This window comes from Hippocampus comes, unplaced genomic scaffold, assembly GCF_001891065.2.
Source record: "Hippocampus comes isolate QL1 unplaced genomic scaffold, H_comes_QL1_v1.1 scaffold176, whole genome shotgun sequence".
In the NCBI taxonomy this organism is placed as follows: domain Eukaryota; kingdom Metazoa; phylum Chordata; class Actinopteri; order Syngnathiformes; family Syngnathidae; genus Hippocampus; species Hippocampus comes.
In genome coordinates this window covers 919244-940578 of record NW_017805826.1, presented here as the reverse complement: position 1 = coordinate 940578, position 21335 = coordinate 919244, and the positions used below count along the sequence as shown (strand labels likewise).

At 42.3% G+C, this 21335-nt stretch overlaps 3 protein-coding genes and 1 long non-coding RNA gene across 4 annotated transcripts; 2 read left to right on the top strand and 2 right to left on the bottom strand.

Moving 5' to 3' along the window:
- Nucleotides 1–237: 237 nt before the first annotated feature.
- On the top strand, nt 238–7325 carry lrr1 (leucine rich repeat protein 1). Its single transcript, XM_019887186.1, has 5 exons — nt 238–1067; nt 2244–2342; nt 4364–4616; nt 4810–5284; nt 6713–7325. The coding sequence occupies exons 1-5, from the start codon at nt 885–887 to the stop codon at nt 6966–6968; spliced, it is 1266 nt and encodes a 421-aa protein (XP_019742745.1). The 5' UTR covers nt 238–884; the 3' UTR covers nt 6969–7325.
- A 562-nt stretch (nt 7326–7887) lies between these two features.
- dnaaf2 (dynein axonemal assembly factor 2) lies at nt 7888–13480 on the bottom strand. Its single transcript, XM_019887184.1, has 3 exons — nt 12867–13480; nt 10450–12599; nt 7888–8561 (listed from the first exon to the last, which is right to left on the bottom strand). The coding sequence occupies exons 2-3, from the start codon at nt 12505–12507 to the stop codon at nt 8196–8198; spliced, it is 2424 nt and encodes an 807-aa protein (XP_019742743.1). The 5' UTR covers nt 12508–12599; nt 12867–13480; the 3' UTR covers nt 7888–8195.
- LOC109526125 (uncharacterized) lies at nt 8351–14656 on the top strand. Its single transcript, XR_002170275.1, has 2 exons — nt 8351–8419; nt 13502–14656. It is a non-coding gene; the product is annotated as an uncharacterized LOC109526125 (long non-coding RNA).
- klf11b (Kruppel like factor 11b) lies at nt 14417–20143 on the bottom strand. The gene is made up of 4 exons (XM_019887185.1): nt 19912–20143; nt 18994–19281; nt 16960–17815; nt 14417–15159 (listed from the first exon to the last, which is right to left on the bottom strand). Exons 1-4 carry the CDS (start codon nt 19948–19950, stop codon nt 14858–14860), a joined length of 1485 nt encoding a protein of 494 aa, XP_019742744.1. The 5' UTR covers nt 19951–20143; the 3' UTR covers nt 14417–14857.
- Between the last annotated feature and the right edge of the window lie 1192 nt (nt 20144–21335).

Here is a 21335-nt window from a genome sequence, read left to right as displayed (position 1 = left end):
TTAGTCACGTTGCTCTTTTTTTTTCTCTGGCTCTGGATGTCTAAAGAGGTTTAAGTGACAGGGTTGTGTGGCTGGAGCAGGAAAAGTAGCAGACTGAGAATAGGAGATACAAAGCTCAAAAGAACAGTATTTATTTTAGGGAAAAATCTGACATGGTTATGTGACAGAGACCAGGAAAATGAAACAGTGCAACATGAAATGTGTAAGAATTATAAATGTATTGAGGAAAGGGGGATGATAATTGATGGAATGAAGACGGTAGGGTTGAAAGGTAAATCAGTGAAGAATATTTTAGAATGTGACTTACTGGGATGGGGGAGAGATTCCACATTACATATTTACACGTGATTGCACTTCGGGCAAATATTTATAGTTAGGGGGTAGTGTATTAATGTATTGTGGAGAGCGGAATAGCCGACAGAGGGCGGTAATGCAAAATAATGGATGCCAACCACCGTCAAACACCAAAGAAGTAGAAGAAGGAGCTCGTATTGTAAACATCGCCATTTTTTTTATTTTGAAAGTGTTCTGACGTCACTTCCAACGCGCGGGGTTACGCTAACAGTGGAGGAGCTAAGCAAATCTACTCCCTGTCATCCACTTTCAAACACTCACTCAGGCCCGACGCTTTTACCAGTAAGCTTACAAAGGTGATTGTCGTCAGCCTTCCTGCACTACCACTTGCACATCCGTGGAATGCCGTGTTTTGGACCGTCGTGGAAATGCGACTTTCTGTCCGGTTTTCTCTGAAGTCCGACACCCAGGACGTGAGTTGCTTCGGCGGGTTGTTTTCAGCCAAGTTTCCCACTGGTGGTATGCATCGTCCCGGCCCTTGTTAGTTTCGCAGCTGGCTGTGAAAATTTTAGCCCCAATAGCCGATCAGGATGAAGTTGCAGTGCGATGTGGAGGTGGTGAATCGTATGTTACCCACCTTCGGAATGAAAAGTCGCGGCAAGGGGGCGAGAGCGGTGCTGTCCATCGGCAAGCACTTGGACAAGACCAGTCAACGCTGCAACGTCTACATGATGATCTGCACGGCCAAGGACAGAACAGGCTCTAAGTATAAGGTTTGATAACGCTCTCTTGTTCTTGATTTACACAGTACACTTGACTTGATGTATTTTGGCCAGTTATGCACCTGCTGCAATCTATTGGAAGAGCATTTAATTATTTTACATGTTTTACACTACATGTCGCGGGCATAGACATAGTAGATGAACAAAGCTACATTATTAGTAGTAAATCATCTTCAGACCATTTGAATGGAATTGAATATTTTCCCATGACACAATTTATTTTATTTAAATTGTTTAAAAGCTCAAGACTTTGATCCTCTCCTATATCATCTATAACTACTTCAAACAACAAAGTGAATGCAGGAAAAGTGATTAAGATTGCACGACCGTCTGTGTCTTATGTGTTGTGTTGTGTTATTTTGACTTCAAGAAGGCGCCGCGAAAGTGGCTGCCTTTCCAGCAGCTCCTATATTTTGTTGTTCTACTTCTTCCTTTCATAATTTTGCTGCTGTGAATTGGGAATTTCTCCATTGCGAGACTAATAAAGGTTTTCCTATCTTATTTTACCTTAAGACAGAGCACGTTTTGATTGGAGCCACCCACTTTTAAAGTGAAAAAAACTATTGAGGATTACTTTTCGGGGACACTTATTCAACTCATCATTATTTTTATAACCAGGACAATTAAAACGCCTAATTAGCTTTTGTTCTTTCGTGGGTTTTTGTAATACATAACCACAATCAATTCATATAAACTATTTTCCTACATCCTTAGATGTGAATGAAATTACCTCGCCAAAACAACCTTAATCTTGCCGAACATTATCGTAAAGGTCAGATAGCAGTTAGCATTGTGCTGAGTCATCAGTCATACATTTCTGACGTGTATGTTCAAAATGTTGACAACCCTCATGTCAGGAAGTTTATTGTGAATTATATATTAATATACTGTAACCACACAGCAAACATTCAGCAGTCTCATTTATTTTGACACCCGAGAATTATTGTCCTAATCTCATATACTGCCTTTAGGTAACCACCACAAGCTTTTTTTTTTTTTTTTTTGTAATATTGTGACACTGCAAAACTGACGCACGCAAACAAGCCTGAAAACAAAGCCGTTGCATTCTTGTCTGAACTCGCGGAGAGTGTGACATACAATTATACGCTGTCATGTTAAGAAATAGATTTTCCCACTTGTTGAACATGAGCCAATTTTGTCTTGCAGCTCAAAGACAACATTGAAAAATTCTTCACGTGGTTTGTAGAGGAGGGCAAGGCCACAGTGAGATTAAAGGAACCTGCTGTCGACATCTGTCTAAGCAAGGTAGGGGTGTTATCGATTTGTCAAAAGGCATTGTGAGGCATTTAATTTCCAGTTCATTTACTGTAGCAAGCGTCCGCTTGCCCGTTTGTCATCCAGACAAAACCTGTTTGTTTTGACGGACATGGACAGACACCACGGGAGCCTCATTGTTTCCAGTGGCTGCTGAGCCTGAATGCTGTCAGGCAACCGTGACCTTTCACCTACCTTTTTAATACTTCTGACAATAACATTCACTCTCCAAATATCCGACAGTGGGTTTCGGCGGCTCAACACAGGGTATTAGTGCTTGCAATGAAGCAACGTCAACATGATCGCACACACCTCCAACGTAAAAAAAAAAAAATTTGATAGACTAATATGAAATGTGTATGTTGTGTGTCACATGTATAGTTGGTTATTTGTCTCTCTGTGCCCTGCGATTGGCTGGGAACCAGTTCAGGGTGTGCCCTGCGTACTGGCTGAAAACAGCTGGGATAGGCTCCAGCATGCCTCGTGAGGATAAGCGGATTATAAAATGGAAGGATGCTCCCAAAACGCTCAAACTCATTTTACAACACCGCCCTTAAAATAAATAGCTTCAAAAATAAAAAACGATTTGCCTTTGGAAAATACATCAGAAGTGCGCATGCACATGCAGCCAAGAATCTCTGTCACTTCGAATAAAAACCCAGGCTAAATTTGGCTGCTCCCTAACGTAGGAAAATGTTAATCACTTGGTCCAGATATATCCTTCAACATATGTTCTTGACACCAATAACTACTTTTAGGGCGCCATCTTGTGGTATCTTAAACCATTAAAGAAACTGCACAAAAACTGTGGAGTGCTGCATAGTTCAGCGAATAAACGTAAACAGGTGAATTTGCGAACCGCAGTTGAGTCTGGGTTGCATTGACCAATTTATTCAATCTGCATGTTTTTTTTTACACTGCACTTACATTGACAGGTAACCGATACGTATCAAGTTTTTATCCACATTTGGAAGCAGCCTTATTCCAAACTGAAGCTTTTCCAATTCCATTCGTTTGTTTTTATTTCCACTGCCATCCCAGTAGTGTCACTCGAGAGGATAAAATCGGAATTGTATCACTTGAACGCTTCCGTGTATAAATCCAGCCTAAATGTGCTGTGAACAATATAAACATCGGAATCATAGGACCACTTGTCCATGTGCTTATGACATTGTGTCACTTTTCATCCTGAGTCACACACCCCTCCTTGTTTTGTTTCCTCAAAGGAAGCAGTTCAGCATATTTCCATGAAGTGAGTTCAGGTTAAATTGCATACTGTCCAAGAAATGAAATTGCTCCTCCACCAAAAAGCAATGCTGAGCCAAAACAAATTTTGGACTACAATGCTAGTTAATGCTTCATAGCACATTTATTTTCCCCACGCGAAATAATGTAGAAAGAAATAATGTGTCCAACTGTCCATCGGTCGTCGTGTGAAAATCGTATAACCAAGTGAAGCACTGGTAACAGTCAAACAGAAAATAACAGTTGGCTTAAATGCAAAACGTGCAGCCAGTTCCATTGCTGCGCCACTCACGCGTTTCACTTTTTAACGTTTGTCATTGTCACAGAAGTGAAAAAAAAACAAAAAACAAAACAAACAACAACAACAAAAAACTTTTAAACCTTTTAAAATAGAGCAAAAATTTAGCAACTATTTTTCAAGTAAGCGATTTTGCAACAGATCTTATGACTATTTGTGGTGCTATTGGAGCCACCACTGGCTAATTGAACCGTAACTAAATTGGGTAACCGTAACTAAAAGTATTACATCCACTTTGTCACAGGTGAGTTTTGAAAAATTGGCAGATAACTAAAGATTCATTCAGTTCAAGTGTTGAATTTTGAGCAAAAACCATAAATTCATTTTGGAAAAAGGCTGTAAAATGACATCGGAGCAATCGATGGGACTGCACGCTGAGCTAAGTACTTAGAACAATCACAGCCACTTTAGGGCACGACTACCGATGTCACCTGATATCAACAATCTGATGATGTGACTCGATGGTCAGGCCGACGCCAACAGCTTGAAGAACTTCCTCTCGGCGGCTCGCTTGGCGGACAGGGGGAGCGACGCCAGCAGCCTCCCACTGTCCACCCTCACGCCCGTCCGCGCCAGGGACGTGGAGCAGCCCAAGAAGAAGCTGAGCATCGTCTCCAAGAAGGACTACCCCCTCACCTCCAGCTTCCCTTACTCCCTGGAGCAGCTGCAGGTCTCCTACTGCAAGCTGTCGCGCGTCGACATGCGCATGCTGTCGCTGAAAGGTGCGTGATATATATCGAGATAGTACACCCCGAATTGAATGATAAATGATACTGAGCTTTTTGGCGAAGTTTTTGAAGTGTTTTCAGACAACGTGCTATTTTCAAACAAAACAACCGAATAGATGACCACATACCCTGCACACATGACTTCGTTTGTATTTTTCCACAAAATATATATATATTTATTGTGCAGCTCTTCGCAAACTGGACCTCAGCAACAACCACATCAAGAAGCTCCCCGCCACCATCGGCGATCTGGGCTGCCTGTCCGAGCTGGTCCTGCACAATAACCACTTGGAAGTCTTTAGCGAGGCCCTCTGTCTGTCCACGCTGCAACGGACCCTCCAGCTCCTGGACCTCAGCCAGAACCGGCTGCAGTCGCTTCCCACTCAGTTCTGCCAGCTCCGGGAACTGGTGAACCTCAAGGTGGACGACAATAAACTCGTCTTTCTACCCTTCCACTTGGGACGCCTCACCAAATTGAGGTTCCTGTCCGTGGCGCACAACCAACTGGCCGTGCTGCCCGGCGACTTCCGCAAACTGCGACTAGAGAACCTGGATTTGTTCGGAAACCCGTTCGTCCAGCCCAACCCTCTGGACCACACCATGCGGCTCACATTCCCGGTTTCTCTTCAAGAGCTGGCTTCCAGGGCTGTAGTAAACCTCAGGTTTGAACGATTTTCCCTATCAAGATTCGTAAATTGTGTCCACAATTTGGGGCTTAAAATAAAGTTCTGGGGAGGCTTTTGGGGATGACTTGATTTATCCTAATCCTTAACGCTTGCTGCACACCAAACAACGTGGCCCGGTTGTCAAGAAAGAAGCAGAGTTGCCAAAAGGAGTGGAAACAGGAGAATAAATTGAATTGAATTGAATACAACTTTATTGCCAAATGTGCTGTATGTACATACAAAGGAGACCATGTCCATTCACTGACTGCACCCGTGCATCTCAGAGACAGATTCTGCACTTTACTTTCTAGCGCACAAGTCTATAGTACATATTTGGCAGATAAAATAAGTGAGCAATTCTTCAAAACCAGAGGCTTTTTTTTGCCACTCCCAGTTGAAGTTCACTGTCAAACTACACGTAGAGCAAAAAAAAAAAAAAATTGCACCTTGTGTACTCAAAATAACCACGTCGCTTAGCCTTTATGCTTGCTAACTTAATGCTAATCGTTAAGGAAAAAGACCAAACACCATAGCCGCACTAAGGAATAGTATTAGTGTCTCTGTGTTACATCCAACATAACAATGATGATCTGTATTACAGCCAAAACATTTGACTGTTTTAAAACTAGATATGTTTGTTTTTTTTAGGTTGTTTCACTGAACAACAGAGAGAAAAATTGGGCTTATTTTTTTTTGGTGGGGCAGCAAAGTTTGAATGTCATTATCTTTGTCTTATGTTGTAATGTGTTCATAAAAAAAAAAAAAAAAAATCGTCTAATTTCAAAAGAGCTAATATCAGACGATTAAATCGGTTTGCCAGTTGGGCTTAAGTAACCTTGTAAACAAGACATATTTCAATACAAACAGGAGGCCAACAAATGTGGATAGGTAATATAACAATACTCATTGTTATATATTCTTTATTGTCTGCAAAGAACAACTAATAATGCCGAGGGTCTGCTGGGTCCTTGTATATACTTGTGTCTGTATTGTGACCTTCTATTTAATTACTGTCGACAATATTTTGACATCCTATTTTCCCCATTAAAATCCACATTACATGGGGTTTTTTTCTTTGTTTGTTTTGAGGGAGGGCTGGAGCAGATTAATGGCATTTTATTTGAGTGTGAAAACGTGTTCATATTTGACTGGCTGTTCTGTCTGTCGTCGTGACATTTTAAATCTCAGTAACGCCAGTGGCCATTAGTTAACCACTTCTGAAAACTAGTTGCCAAACCCCGCCCACACACTGCACAAAAGTTCAGTCATTTCGGCCGGGTCGCTTGGTGTGCATCAGTCCGAATAAATTCAATAGAGCAACAATTAAACCTCACAAAAACGGGCATCAAATTGCATCTCTTGACTGGTGCCAGCTGCCTCGTGCCCCACCTCATCATCTAACAAATTTTCATTTTCTTTTACCAGAGTCCCATACGGACCCCACCTCATCCCCGCGCACTTGTGTCAAGACCTGGAATTGGCCAAGATTTGCGACTGCGGGCGCTTCTGCGTGGGTTTTTACATCAAGACATGCGTGAGCATGAACCTTCATCAAGTTTCTCACACGGTGGTTCTCGTGGACGACATGGGAGGGACAGATGCTCCCGTGCAGCAGCATTTTTGCTCCCTTTCTTGCTATTCCGAGTTCTTGGACAATTCCCTCCAGAGGGGAATCAGATGAGAGGACCGTGTGGATGTGACACCTGAGTAGTTTGAGATTGCTCAAACAACTTGGAAGAAGAGTGGACACTGTTGTCGGGTCAGTATTGAGCAGTTTACCTCTGGAAATTCAACATCCACCATTTCATAGATGGCAGAAAGCTGAATTATAATGTTCCTCCTGCATTACCTGCTGACCTATTTGATCAAAATGAGGTAATAATGCAATTAAACTGTGCCATGACCTCATTTCCTCAATACTCAGAGCAGGCTAAAGGGAGTTTTTTTAATGTGCTCATGACTCACTATTTTTCTGTGTGTTAAACATTTAAATAAAAATAGCCATTTGTTGAAGGAAATTTAGTGTGCGACCTCAAAATTTTAAGTCTCCACAATCTGACCTGTGCGAATTCAACCTTGACAGTGAAGCCCAATATATCATGGAGCGGGCGGGGGGGAATACGTTCCAGACCTTGCACGCAGTAGGTAAAAGTCTGTCATATATGGAAACCATTGAAAGAAATATATTTTTGTAGTTTTACCTTGGGCTGAACGATTTTTAAAAAAAATGTATTGTCATTTTTTTCCCTCAATATTGCGATTTCATATGCGACAGTTTTTTTCAAGGTCCTTTTCCCTTGTGATTTCTTTTTAATAAACACACGCAATAAATTCCTCTTATTACAAAAAAACGTATCAGACTTATTGTATATCGATATTTTGGTTTTATAGGTTAGGCTTATGCTCAAATAAAAGCAAATGAACCATGAATTATTATGAAAGGGCAGTTTATCCACTTTGATTAGAGTTCTTAAACATCACAAGATTCTACCAAGATTTTGTCAGAGTACAGCAATGATACAAATATGCCGATTGCACTTAAAAACTGAACCTATGACATTACTGTTGAAATAAATCAAATATACATAAAAAAAAATGTCCATTTCAATTAGACTCATTGCTCAGCCCTAAAGGAGACCATTTTTAAATATAATGTTGCCCCTCCCACACTTAAAAACACCTTAAAGCACTTTTTTAAAGTACTGTACGATTAAACATTTGTTCACACCCACACAACTCATCAAACAACAGGCAGAGAGTGTTTGCTTCAAGCCGTCTATTTGTCACTCCCCGTTGAAGGTTTCTGGAAAACTGACACAGTTGATAGAAAAGGTCTACAAAGTCCTGTTCAGATGCCAGGTTTTTGTGATATAAGAAATGTAATCAACAATCGAGCAATTCTTCAGCCTCAGTCAAGTTCGTACATGAGGGAGTTCTGGAAGAGGAATCCCGCTGATGTGGTGTGATCGTTGAACACGGTCACGTTTCCATCTTGGTCAATTTCCCTCAGTGAGACAGGCGGTGGCTTCTTGTCTGGTTCGGGTTTTTGGATGAGCTCCTTTTCCGGCAGGTCCTCCTCCTTTTCCTTCATCCTCACCTCATCCTTCGTCGAGGTTGCAGTGCTTTCCTCAGGTATGTGCCTTACTTTGTCGCCTCCTCCCATGTAAGAAGCTTCTTCCGGTGTCTCACTTAGTTCTCTGGTGTTTTTCAAGCTTATTTCTGCAGTGGGGACTTCACCAGATAGTACATCCTCCTGTAGTGGATCTAGTTCCATCTAATACAAAACATATTGCTTTATGAGTATTTTTGCCATGTAGTACAGTGCAACGTCTTGTTTCTAGTACCGAGAAAGTGGTCAAATTTGTATTTACAATTGACAACATAACTGGGACAGGACTGGCGAGATGTCAGCAATCACAAAACTTTGGCCCAGTAAGCATTTATTATCGCAGCAGTTCTCAAACTTTTTAAACCAAGTACCACCTCAAAAATATTTAGATCTCCAAATACAAACACAGTGACCAAAATATACAAAATGCAGTACCTTGACAGGCCCACACCTTCATCAAAATCGAGGCAAGAGTGCATTTAATATTTTAGTTAGCCACTGTAACAGACGCACAATATGAACATGAACGAATCACGTATAGAGAGGAAAATTAAACTGGACTTAAATAATGGAAAATAATAGCACCTAACTTTTTTTACGTCAACGTTCGAAAACAAACTTTGTAAATGCAACGGAACTGTACTTAACAACTACCTGTATACAGTGCTGGATTTAACAAAGCTGACGCTTTTGTATTATTAGGCAAAGCTTGAACATTAATTTAGTGATTCTTTCACGTTCGACGACACCACAAGCGGTACCGGGACCACACTGACAGTCACTCAGTTGAAGGAATAAGTGTGTAATTCCAGCCGTATAGACTGCCACTAGGTGGCAGTAGTGTCCCGCAGGGATCTTCATTGTTCGATTTGAATCTGGCTGGAGTCTTCAAAATGTGAGCTGTGCTGTTGTGGAGCCAAGGTGTCATCAGATCTCATAGAAAAGGTAATTACAGCTCCTTAGTGGCACCACCAGCTATTGTTAGTGTAGGTGTGGTGTTTTTTAAGTGGATGCTACACCCACTGATTAATTGGGCCACTGCATCTATAGAGACTGTTGGTGGTGGAAATGCTGGACCACAATGTTCTCTTTCAGATGTCTGGAATTTGTGCTTCATTTGTTCTTCTCGTTTTGAATTGGCAATCAAAGAAATGAAAAGGTGACTGATTATTTTAGTTGTTTTTAACGAAAAATAAACAATGAGATCCATATAACAGACTACATATTTCAGTTTTAGGCTCAGATTTTTAAAAAAAGTAAAATTATGCCCCAGTTTCTGATTCTAATATTTAATTATTCAGGTTGACATGATCTGGAAATCGCTTTCAGCGCGCCGTGTAGGTGATGTACAAGGATACATTTTGGGGTTGAAAGTCTGGAGCAATTTCGCAGAAAGGTTCTTTGTGAAAATATATACAGTATATAGAAAGTCTCTGTTTAAATCAGCGCTTTTAAAAGTGTAGCACGCGTACCACTGGTGATTCAAACTCTGTATAAGAGCGTGGTTTAAACTTTTTTTTTAAATCCAGCACAGCACATTTGTGCGGGAAAACATAAATATTGAACCATTAATTCATGCAATTTTTCATGTTCCCATAAAAGGTCCGTGTTTGTTTTTAACTGTATACAGTATAATGTTGCATCAATCATCATTTACTTTTTAAGAATAAAACCTCTGCCTTCCCTTTAATGAACTCCTAATGTCACTGACTTTTAATATCAGTCATTATGTTAGTGCTTGGAAAACTGTATTCTGCTCTAAACAATACATAATTGTCCATGATATAATTTGCCTGATGGCTCATTTGATGGAATGTGGTCATGGCTGGGTTGACTGTGCCTGCTAACAATCTTTAATCAGATCGCATTACAACTTGTGACCCATTTTTCCAACTGTAAAATTCAAAGGTGACAAACCTGGCATTTTCCCCTTTTTTTTTTTGATGTTCGATTTAAAAAAAAAAAAAAATAATAATAATAATATCAGACTTTTATTTTTGATTGCTGAATGAAAATGGAAAGGACGAATGACACACAGATTGTCAGGACTCACCTTCACATCCTTCTCTTCGGTCTCTGCAGCTTCTTTCATCTTGTCGTTCCTCAATTGGGTGCTTGAATCTAAATATGCATTTTCTGGCGCCACAGAAATCGGCAGTAGTTCAACACTTTCTGTGTTTATTTGAGAGTGCATTTCCTGCGGTGCATCTTCTTTCACTCGCGTCTTATTTTTCTTTTCACTGCGGTTGGTCTGACTTTCTTGAATGCACAGTACACCCCGTTCTCCAATTTCCTGTGTGTCCTCCTCGCTTCTTTTCCCTGTCAGCTGCTCCTCTTCCCTCACAGGATACTTACTTTCATTTTCAGTGAGGTTGACCTGACTTTGTTTCATGCGAAGGCCATCCCGTTCTCCAGTTTCAAGTGTGTCCTCCTCCGCAAGATTTTCACATGTTGTCTTCTCTGTCAATTGCTCCTCCACACTACTATCTTTTTCTTGCTGATCGGCCATCTCAGGTTCCTCACTCCCGTCCTGATCTTTCTTCACCTTCTCTTCTGTTTCTGCTGTTTCTTGCATATAGGCATGTTTTACTTGAGCGCTTGAGTCTGAAAACAAGTCCACATGTGCATTTTCTACACGACAAGAAGGTTGAGTGGGGACCACGGGTGAAATCTGGAGCAGATCAACATTTGCTGGGTTTTCTTGATTGGATCCAATTGTCTGTGGCGCATTTGCTTCCCTCACTGAATCCTTTTTGTTCTTTTCATGGAGGTTAACCAAATGTTCTTGAATGTAAAGAGTTTTCTGTTCTCCATTTTCCTGTTCATTCTCTCTTCTCTTTTCGTCAACTCCTTTTTCCTCCTGTACAAGTTCTGTACCTGGTCCCTTCTCTTCCAGCTGCTCCTCCTCACCAATATCTTCTTCCAGATCCTGCATCATGGTTTCCTCACCGTCAACGCTGTCCTGGCCTTTAACCACCTCTTCTTCAAGTACTTGACTTTCTTCTGCTTGCATCTCCTGTTCCTCCGTGACACCTTCCGTCCCGTTATTACTCCAGCAAAAATCCATCACCTCATTGGAGGGAAGGACGGGCAGCGTGACCGTCAGTTGCCTTCTCTGCTTGCTGAACTTGGCTTCTCCTCTCTCCTCGTCCACTGGGTAGGACAGAGGCAGCTCCAGCCTGTAGGCGGGCGTTTCCGACTCCAGCAGCAGACTTTTCTCTTTCACTTCCAAGCTGGCGTCCGCCACTGACTTCAGCAGAGGTACGTCGATGGTGATGACAATCTCTTTGGGCCTGGGGCTCTTTCCGGAGTCTCTGGAGCATCTGAAGTCCTGCAGGTCAATGAATGATCGATATTTCATGGTGTAGCTTGGCTCAGTGGGCAGTTTGCTTTTCTCATTCTTAATTTTGAAGCTTTTAGGTTTGGGATCAGGGCTAGTTTTGGTTTTTTTTTCATCTGGGTAGGGAAAGGAAAGTGGGTGATCTTCAGGAGGTTTGGCTGTATATCCAGGGATGGGTTTACGGATTACACAAGGCTGAGGTGTGCCCTTGTACTTTGTGTTCATCTCTCTCACATTGTTTTTGTCCAGCGTCACCTTAAAGGCATCTTGGATTCCCTGAATGGCCGTGCTGATCACCATTTGCATGAATTCTGCCTTTTTGTTTGCTATGTGGAGGGTGTCAGGGTGGAATATGACATCATAGATCATGATTTTGTTCCCTTTTGGATCGGTGTCTTCCCTTCCTGGGTGAAGATTGTGAGGCAGTGACCAGCAGTGCCCTCTGCGACCATCCTCAGACACCCCCCACTTACACTCGGGCTTCCCAACTTTGTCATTCGCACAGATGTTGATGTAGCACTTCTGCTTGCTGTTCACACTGGTCCTCAGGGCCCTGAATGGCTTCGGGTGGATGAATTCAATGTTGTTTCCCCTCTCCTTCTCCAGTATAGCAATCTCCTCCTCATAGATTCTCCTATTCTCTGGATCGGCTATCTCCTGGGCATAATCATTCAGCATTTCTCTGAATTTCTCATCTTTAAACGCCTTTGTCAATCTCCTCATTTCATCTGCTGTCATGTTGAGCTCTTTCAGCTTTTCTCCGATCTCCATAGTGAAGTACGGCAATCACAGAGAACCCAGGGAAATAAAATTAAAGAGGATATAATATTACCACAACAGTGAAGGTTTTGCTCTCAGATCACCTGCAACGAGAACCCCCAGCAATAAACATGTTTGACATCAGTTCGGTAGTATTATAACCTCCACATAGCATAAATTATCGTGTTTTTTTTTTTAAATATGCTTTTCTCCAGTTTGTAAAATAGCACATGTAAACTAAAACGAATATAGTGATGTTATAGGCTTTAATAAACTATTAATTGATCTAAAGAGAGTTACGCTCGTGACGAAAATACTACAAGTTAGCTTAAATTGCATCTGTGGTATAATTTTGTGGCGTTTGAACTTACCGTACATTTTTCCCGAATTGAATGCACCCAATATGTCTTAACTCGGATTTCAGAACGCTTGCCGTTACATACTACGGGAGTGCTAACACAATAGGGGTCTAGTTTCTCTAAAAGCCCGTTCTATTCTCTAAAGTAGTCGTGCGTGTACTGTCACCATAGCAACCAATACATCGTTGATACAAGGAAGACATAACTAAAATTTAAAAAGAGAAAGAAACGTTTTTTTACGTTTGTCCAGGGTTCATATATGTGCTCATGTTATTGCCTACACAAAGAAAAATTAATATTTACATCTTATTTTTTCTTTTTTTTCGCCAAACTAATCGATTGAGTCACGTGACTTCTCATTTATACGTAAAACCATTTTTTGGTAACATTTATGACACGTTTTGACTAAGTTATAATGGAAGTGGTGAATTTAAATTGTTATTTTTTTGTTTGCTTTAGATTTTTTTTGTACAACAAGTTAGGGTAATGTTTCAGTTCGGCCACCAAGTGTCGCTATTGACCGCGCACCTGGGAACTAACCGAACTGTGAGTAAGTCGGTCAGTAAGGCAAAGGGGCGGGTGTGGAGGAAAGTGATTTGATTGGTCGCGCCCCCGACAGTTAATTTTTCTCTCTCTCTGATTGGAAGGAGGGCGCTGTTGTTGGGCGAGACCACGACCAGAAAGAAGCAAAGAGGTGTCAATGGGAGGCCAATACTGGCACACTGGATGCAAGTTGCCTTATATAAGTACTATTTTAATTACATTAAAAAAAAAAAAAAACTAATAAGGTAATCGTAACGAGGATAAGCTGTATCGAAAATGAACGGATGGCTCATTATAAGTATTACAACGTGATGCTCTGAGTAAGCACTAATGCTGTTCTGAAAGTAGTGCACCCGTCATGCGACGTTACAAATTTCTAGGAATGTTGTGGAAATGATCATTTTATAACACTGCCAGAGATTTATAGAAGCAAATGTTGATAGTGAATGACTTCCCAATTATTTTGAGAAATCATTTACATAATGAGTGTCTTTGACATAAATAATTTACATAATCAAAGTATCCATACTGTATCATAATTTGTTTTCAATAATCATATATCAAGGTAAACTTGATCACGCAAGATCTTCCCCTTTGCCACATGTGATCAAAATGAATGGGATCTAATGGTGCGCAAAAAAGAAGAGAGCACACTCGGCATTTTTTAGTCTGCCCTGACTCATTGAGCAGTCTGGCGGTCTGGTGAATAAACAAGACATGACGTCTCTGCGTGGTCTTACAAAACCAAGCTTTTATAGCACCGATAAACCAATCACTGGGCCAGAAAGGAAGCTGTCCCACATGCTCGTCAGCAGATTCGGGAGGATGCGCGTGCGAGCTTCAGACCAAAAAAGGGCGGCGAGGGTGAATGGTGTGACACGCAGGATGTGGGAAGGCACCACTCAGTGTCTTTTATGGAGGATCGCTGACTCAACTGAGAGCCCACACCTTGTTTTTCCTGGATTTGATACTGGAAAACTCATGACTAAAAGTGGAGAACAAACAACAAAGACAGAGTGAACAGTAAATGAGTCGTCTTTTTAATTACAAATATGTATTAAATAATATGAAAGGTACACATAGAGAGGTATGCAGTAATCATGAAGGTATTATCATAGTAATGATGATTACGTATGAATATTTACAATGTTTATATATCTGTATATGTACGCGTATATCAACACGTTCCTCAAACAGGACACGCAACAAAACATTCACATAGGTGTCACAACAAATAAAAAAATGCTGCGGAAGGGTGGAAAATACGAAATTCCAAGTCGTACAAAGGCTTTGGCAAAGAGTGCATCCTTTAACAAAAAGAATCCTTTTGTGTAAATGTACAAATGAGCAGTCGAGATGTAAAGGTCCAGTGCATGTTTTTTTTTTTTCTTTAATTCCCGTGAGTCAAGACGGCCCAGTATGTGGTGGGCCACTCCCTGCATTACTCAAGTGTTCCTTGCCTACTGAGAGCCGGCAGGTACCAGCATGCTTATTGTGGCCAGGCTGGGTTTGGCGGAAGGGTTCTTGCCGGTGGCCATCTTGTTCAGGTTCCGAACGTCGGCCTGCCAGGTGGGAATTTTCTTGGTGGTCATGTGGCGCCGGGCGTGTTTGGTGAGGTGATCGCTGCGCATGAATCGCCGATCGCACACGGGGCACACAAACTTCTTCTCGCCGGTGTGCGTCCGCCGGTGCCGGGAGAGCTCGTCAGAGCGGGCGAACCTTTTGTCGCAGCCGTCCCAGCTGCAGCTGAATGGCTTCTCACCTACACAAAAAAAAAAAGGGGTGGTCTTTTTAGCAAGTGTGGTACAGGGACCATAAAATCACTACTTAAGTACAGTTCAGTTGTATTTCACTTTTTAGTTCAGTACATTTTCATGTAATCTTGAAAAACTGTTTCTTTTTATAATTTATGAGCCACAAATAATGTGTCGTTGCTGATCTATCTGTGCCAGCAACATAGTGACAGGCAGGCTTACAGTGAAGCCTCGCCTATTTGCGGTTCACTAGTCACGCTTTTCATTTTTTTTTCTAGACAGTAAAACCTCATCAATCGCTAGTTCAAGGTTCTCGGTCCAGCTCTTTCACGGATTTCTTTTGTACAGTTAATAACTATTCTGGTCTATCTCCCATCTATTAGTGGAGTAATTCCACCATTGATCACTAGATGGCTGCACACCAATTACCTTTGAGACTAAATATGAAAGAACAGGAAGTTAAAAGCACTGAATGTCACCCGCTGTGATCCTGCTTTGTATACCTAAAGAAAATGACGGCTGAAGGTTCATTGTAATGTACGTCTTTGGATTTGTTTGTTTGAAAAAAAAAACCCAGTGGGGTTGGAACACTGTTACACCGTTGCTCTCTCTAAATATTTGAACTGTGTTTGTATTATTTTGTCAGTGTGTTTAAAGACTTTCTTTTAAAATTAAGTGCTGTAAATGTTATTCATAAAAACATGCTTCAGGAGTGTTTAACCGAAGTATTTCTAGATGTGGATTCACTTATTGCTGGGTGGTTTGGAACATAATCCCCACAATGGAGAGGATGGATTATTGTACTCTAGTACAATATTATTTGCTGAAAAACTCATCTACTCTCGTATTGTATGCTCTTTCTATACTATTATAAAACACCACATGAAAGCTCTGGCTAGTAGGAAAAGTGTAATTGATGTTTAGGACACCATCTTCCTGCTCATCGATAGTCTCAAAGTCACTCTCTCCCCATCCGTTCACAACCTTGGTATCATAATAGACTCCACCCTCTCGTTCCCATCCCATATCAACCTCATCACTAAAACATCCTTAATCCACCTCCGAAACATTGCACAACCCCATCCCTCCTTCTCCCACACTACAGCTCTTTGGACTTCCTCCACTCATCTCGACATAGTACAATATGTCCAGAGGTTTGCTGCCCACCTCCTCACACACAACCTCTCCAGGGAACACATCACTTCTACTCTCCAGCAGCTCCATTGGGTCCCCATCCAACATCGGAATTCCAGCCAAGAATATGAACAAATTCTGCTCCTAGCTACAAGTGCCTCCGTAACCTGGCCCCTCCTTTAACTCTCTGATTTCCTGCAATGCCTCCGCCCCCTCCACTCTGCTGACTCCACCTTCCTCTTGCCCATCACCCACACAAATTGCCGTACCTTGGGGGACCGAGCCTTCGCCACAGCTGCACCCGACCTTTGGAACGCACTCCCACAACTCACAACCACTGGTCAAATCCCTTCTCAAAACCCACCTGTTCAAATTGGCTTTTCTTTCATTTCCATTGTTTGTTGTTTTACTGTTGTCTGTTTTTTCTTTGTTTTTGAATGTCCTAAAAAGCACTATATAAGTCCAATGTATTATTATTATTATTATTATTATTATTATTATTATTATTATTATGACCTATGTGGAAATTATGCATATCTTTGTATGTCGGGGAGAAGCGAAGTTTAGCCTGGGTTGTCAGTGGACATTATGGAGCATCTATGCTGCAAATGCAGGGACATGTACTTCAGGTGCACTTCTGTGGCAGCTGCACTAAATTTCCCAAAAATGCTCACCCGTGTGTGTGCGAAGATGAGCCTTGAGATGCGAGCTCTTGAAGTACGTCTTCCTGCAGCCGGGGAAGTTGCACACATAGTTTCTCCGGCGGGAAAAGTCCATCTTTGTGGCCGAGCCGCCACCGCCGGGCCCCGTAGGCACGTAGACAGGGGCGGGGGCCAGCGGGAGCAGTTTGGTGTTGCCCAGCGTCATGACAGTCTGAGGGCCATGAGGGACCTGGGAGACCGAGGACTGGGGGAGGACCAGCATGACCGTGCCCTGAGGTACCGCTGAGCCCACGATGAGGGACTGCTGTACTGCGGCGGGGTTGGCAGAGGTAGGCTGGGGTAGAATGGGCGCGGAGGCAGTCCGGGCCCCGGCGGCGGGCGTCTGGACTGCGCTGGGGATTAAGGCTGATATTATACCTGATTGACCGCTAAAGGGGAACATCTGGCAGATGATTTGAGGACTGGTGATTGGAGGCGGGGTCAGGCTCGCTTGAACATAGGGGCTGTTTTGCGGTTGACTGTTAACAGGAATGGCGGTGGGGACATTGTCCAAAGAGGGTTTGGGAGGACCGGCCTCTGTTGTTGAGGGTGTGTCAGGAAGAGGAAGAAGAGGAGATGGAGGTATGATACTTTGCTGCTGCTGTTGTTGGCGGGCCGTCGCCTTCTCTAAATTGGGGGCCACCGGAATGTGGTATTGGCACGGGGAGCTGTCCGCTGTGTGGCGGATTACACTCGTCGCCATGGACCTGCAAGGAGGGGCGATCGAGGGCGGGCTCTTGGCCACGGAGGTGGCAGCGCATTGCGAGGGCGCGCTGCTGCTGGAAGATGAGGTCTCGGTGAAGCTGGGGCTGTGAGGTGGAGTCATACACTGTAACGAGAGCAAAGACAACAATCAGGTGGGACGTCTTTTGTGGTCGTCTCTAGTTTGAAAGAACAGACATTTTGATGACCCTGCATGCAAAAGGAGGATTTGTATAAACTCAAGCATTTGATTTGCAACCAATGTGCCATGAGAGCTCATCAGGTGTGCTTTGGGAAATCGGAATTGCTTTCAACTCAAGTGTTTGACAACCTGAATTAAGCCAATTAGTTGCACACCACAAAATTGGTGCAGGTTCATTCAAAGCAGCGTTGGGTTAATTAAGTACCTTCTATCATGTTGTGGAAGATCATGCCTGCCACTACAAGTCACTGACATAGATGATTGACCAAACATATATTTTTTTCAGTAAAAAAATTTTTTTTTTACTTTTTAGACGAACTAGGTGAAATGGGATGATTTCCCACAGCATGTTAATGAAAACTGATCTTCCCCCAAACTTTTCCAACCCAAAATTACTCAAATCTATCCAATTGCTGCACCCGCTTATCCTCCTTAGGTTGCAGGTCACAACAACCTATCATCACTAACTTTAGTCAAGACATGGTGAATACTACAATCTGATTGGCTGGATCAACTCGGCAGATATGCATTTCATACAAAATCGGTGATTGGCTGTAATATCAGAATTTGTCGATTCATCAATGATGTCATTGGTCGGCTCTGCAAAATTAGAAATGACAGCAAACACAATCTTGTTCAGCCCAGAGACGTTCAATGCTGCCATCGTTTTCTCAATAGATACAGTTGGATTTTTTTTCCAATTTTGGGAGTGAGAATTTGATTTTTTGAATTCAACATTTTGACAAAATATGAAGTGTTTAGTTGTTATCATTTTTCCCACTGAATTTTGGTTATTTGGAGGCCATTCCAGTCCCAATCCCTTGCTGCTTAGAGTCAATAAACAAGTTGGTTAAACAGACTGGCTAAATTTGTCCATCTTCTAAACGGGTCAGTGATCGTTATCTTTTCTTTTTCCTCTCAACTCGCCAATCGGCTCCAAAATCGTGATTGTGAAATAGAGCTCCTGAACTCACTCCAACTTGTTTCCTGAGCACCAATGCAGCATTCACTGTATTACATTAGACATGAATCAAAAGGCTATTTGCCCAGAAAAAAACAACCCTCGGCATTCAGGACCGTATGGTTAGTGGTGAGAATCTTACCAGAGAGGAAAGGGATACAAAGTCTTTTGAGGGCTCTGGGAGCTCGTGTGGCAGGATGGAGTCGCAGGAATCTGAGGCTGGGGTCAAGGGTCGGGGCTTGCAAGGGTTGGGCCTGTTGCCACCGACAAAGTGACCCCAGGAGCTCATGCACACCAGTGCCTCGGCGGCCTCCAGGTCCGTGTACTCCAGACCGGGAGAGCATCTACTGTTGCCACTGGGGACGGGTTGCTGAGCGATGTCATGCCTCCTCCGCTTTGCGTAGGACCCGCACTGATCGGTAGACTTGTTCTGAAGGAAAGGGCGGCATAAACGATCAATTTCTGACTCAGGTCGCATCACAGCCTGGAAATAACCGAGAGACGATGGTTTGGACTGGCTGCTCAGTCATTGTTTCCTGTATCTCAACTCGAAAATGAAGTGAGAGGGTGCAGGGCTGCTGAGTGACTACACCCTGGCCCAGCATGCACTGCCCCACATTTGGAGCCAGGACACCACCTCCCATGGCCAAATATAGACCAAAGAATGACGTGCTTCCCAGATGAGCCATGTGAAATCCCCATAAAGCAGGTTTGCCTCAGGACGCTTGCTCACACCTATTACACTTTCTGACAGTAAACAAGCCCTTTTGAAAGATTTACATGCATACAAACGTTCGTGGAAAAAGAAAAGAGTTGTATGTCGGATTGACATTGCCACAAATCAAAGGATCGGAAAAGAAAAGATGACGAAATGTACAAATATGTGACGTAAGTTGCGATTTCGCGCTAAAAGGATGCTGTCATTCTTCAAAAATGACCACACGTTGGGTCACGTTGACGGTTAAGTAAGTCATGACAATCAAACGCTCATTAACAAGTTACGGTACAAAAATAAAGACGTCACAATGGTTAAAACAACTATTTAGGGAAAATGTCTTACCCCGCGAGGGTCCATTTCGATATACTTCCGGGATGGCATGCGTGAACAAAACGTTCAGATGTCACTTTTTCTTGCTGGTCAAAGCCCAGTTAAGTGAACAAAGAGACGGCGCTTCCCGGTGCCGCTGCTTGTACTGAGGCAGGGCTGAGGTCGCTTCTTTTTTTTTCCACCACTCGGACTGGCTCCCTCTTTTCTCTCAGCTGTGTGAGTAAAACAGGGGGCGGAGAAAAAAAAGAAAAACAAAACTCGCAACGCGCACCAGGCGGGTGGCAACACTCGGCCAATCGCAATGGTGTGTGTGCAGCGTCTCGGCCAATCGGCGGGCGACGTGCGCGTGGACAGTGCGTGCTCAGCGGGCGGTTGGAGGAAACGGGGTGCGTGGCCGTTGGTGGGCGTGGCCTCGCGAGTCAGCAGTGTCAGAGTAAACCCGGTGAACTGCTATCTGTTAAACTAGGCGAAAGGTCGATCGAGTGTATGCTGCCTTCATGACTATGGGAATTCAAATATATCACATAAGGAAGGACGACGTCTAATTGTAAACGCAAGGGGATCGGCATATGTTGCATGGTGACCGTTGAGCAAGAAGTGGCAAAATAACTCCGACTCTGTGCTTAAGGAGAAGTGCAGATTCTTGTGTAAAAACTGACGTTCAAAAGAAGTACTGATTCAACTACGTACACGTTTTTTTTAATGTCAATTATATAAACGTTTTTTAAAATGTTATTCAATTTCTTGTTTGTTGTCCGCATTTCCCTTTCTGTTTTCTTTTCTATTTTTTTCAATTAATTTTCATTTTCATTTCATTCATTCATTTCCTCTTAGGTTTACTTTTATTTTTGGATTGTTTTCTTCAAGTTATTTTTCTTTTGTTATTTTTTTCCTTTTGCATTTAGCCCTTTTTCATGCATTTTCCGTCATTTTTATCAATATTGTTTGCTGTTTATTTTCTATTAAATGTTGAAATTGTTTTTTGTCTTAAATTATTTTATTTATTTATTTTATCCGTTTTATTTATTATTTGAGGAGACTTTTCGGTCGTCAAAAGCTGTTGATTGTAAAATAAAATCTCAAACTTTTTTTGTCATGTCATCCACGTAGGTTGAAAAACTAACAAGCCAATTTTGAGAAATTAATGAATAGAAAATACTGAATTAATTATTTAAATGTAGGCAGTCAAAATACATCATCATAAACATTTTTTTTTTTGTCCAAGTAACCGCAACAATGTCTTTTGTCCAAGTAACCTCAACGAAACAATTCAAAGCTAACCCTGTGTGTATGACCACATCGTTGTACATAACTGTCACGCGGTTTAAATGTCATTACGTGTACTCAGGTCAATTACTTTACTACACGGCATGGAAAAACACCATAGCTGTGAACAGATTTTTCGGCGAAATGTTCAGTTATGTACAGGGGATGAT

Coding starts and splice junctions, on each gene's coding strand:
- lrr1 (XM_019887186.1), top strand. CDS start 885: ATGAAGTTGCAGTGCGATGTGGAGGTGGTGAATCGTATGTTACCCACC. Junction 1,068..2,243: donor GAACAGGCTCTAAGTATAAG/GTTTGATAACGC, acceptor TTTGTCTTGCAG/CTCAAAGACAACATTGAAAA. Junction 5,285..6,712: donor AGGGCTGTAGTAAACCTCAG/GTTTGAACGATT, acceptor TTCTTTTACCAG/AGTCCCATACGGACCCCACC.
- klf11b (XM_019887185.1), bottom strand. CDS start 19,950: ATGCCATCCCGGAAGTATATCGAAATGGACCCTCGCGGG. Junction 17,816..18,993: donor TTGTATCCCTTTCCTCTCTG/GTAAGATTCTCA, acceptor CTCTCGTTACAG/TGTATGACTCCACCTCACAG. Junction 15,160..16,959: donor TCATCTTCGCACACACACGG/GTGAGCATTTTT, acceptor TTTTTTGTGTAG/GTGAGAAGCCATTCAGCTGC.
- dnaaf2 (XM_019887184.1), bottom strand. CDS start 12,507: ATGGAGATCGGAGAAAAGCTGAAAGAGCTCAACATGACAGCAGATGAA. Junction 8,562..10,449: donor CCGAAGAGAAGGATGTGAAG/GTGAGTCCTGAC, acceptor GTTTTGTATTAG/ATGGAACTAGATCCACTACA.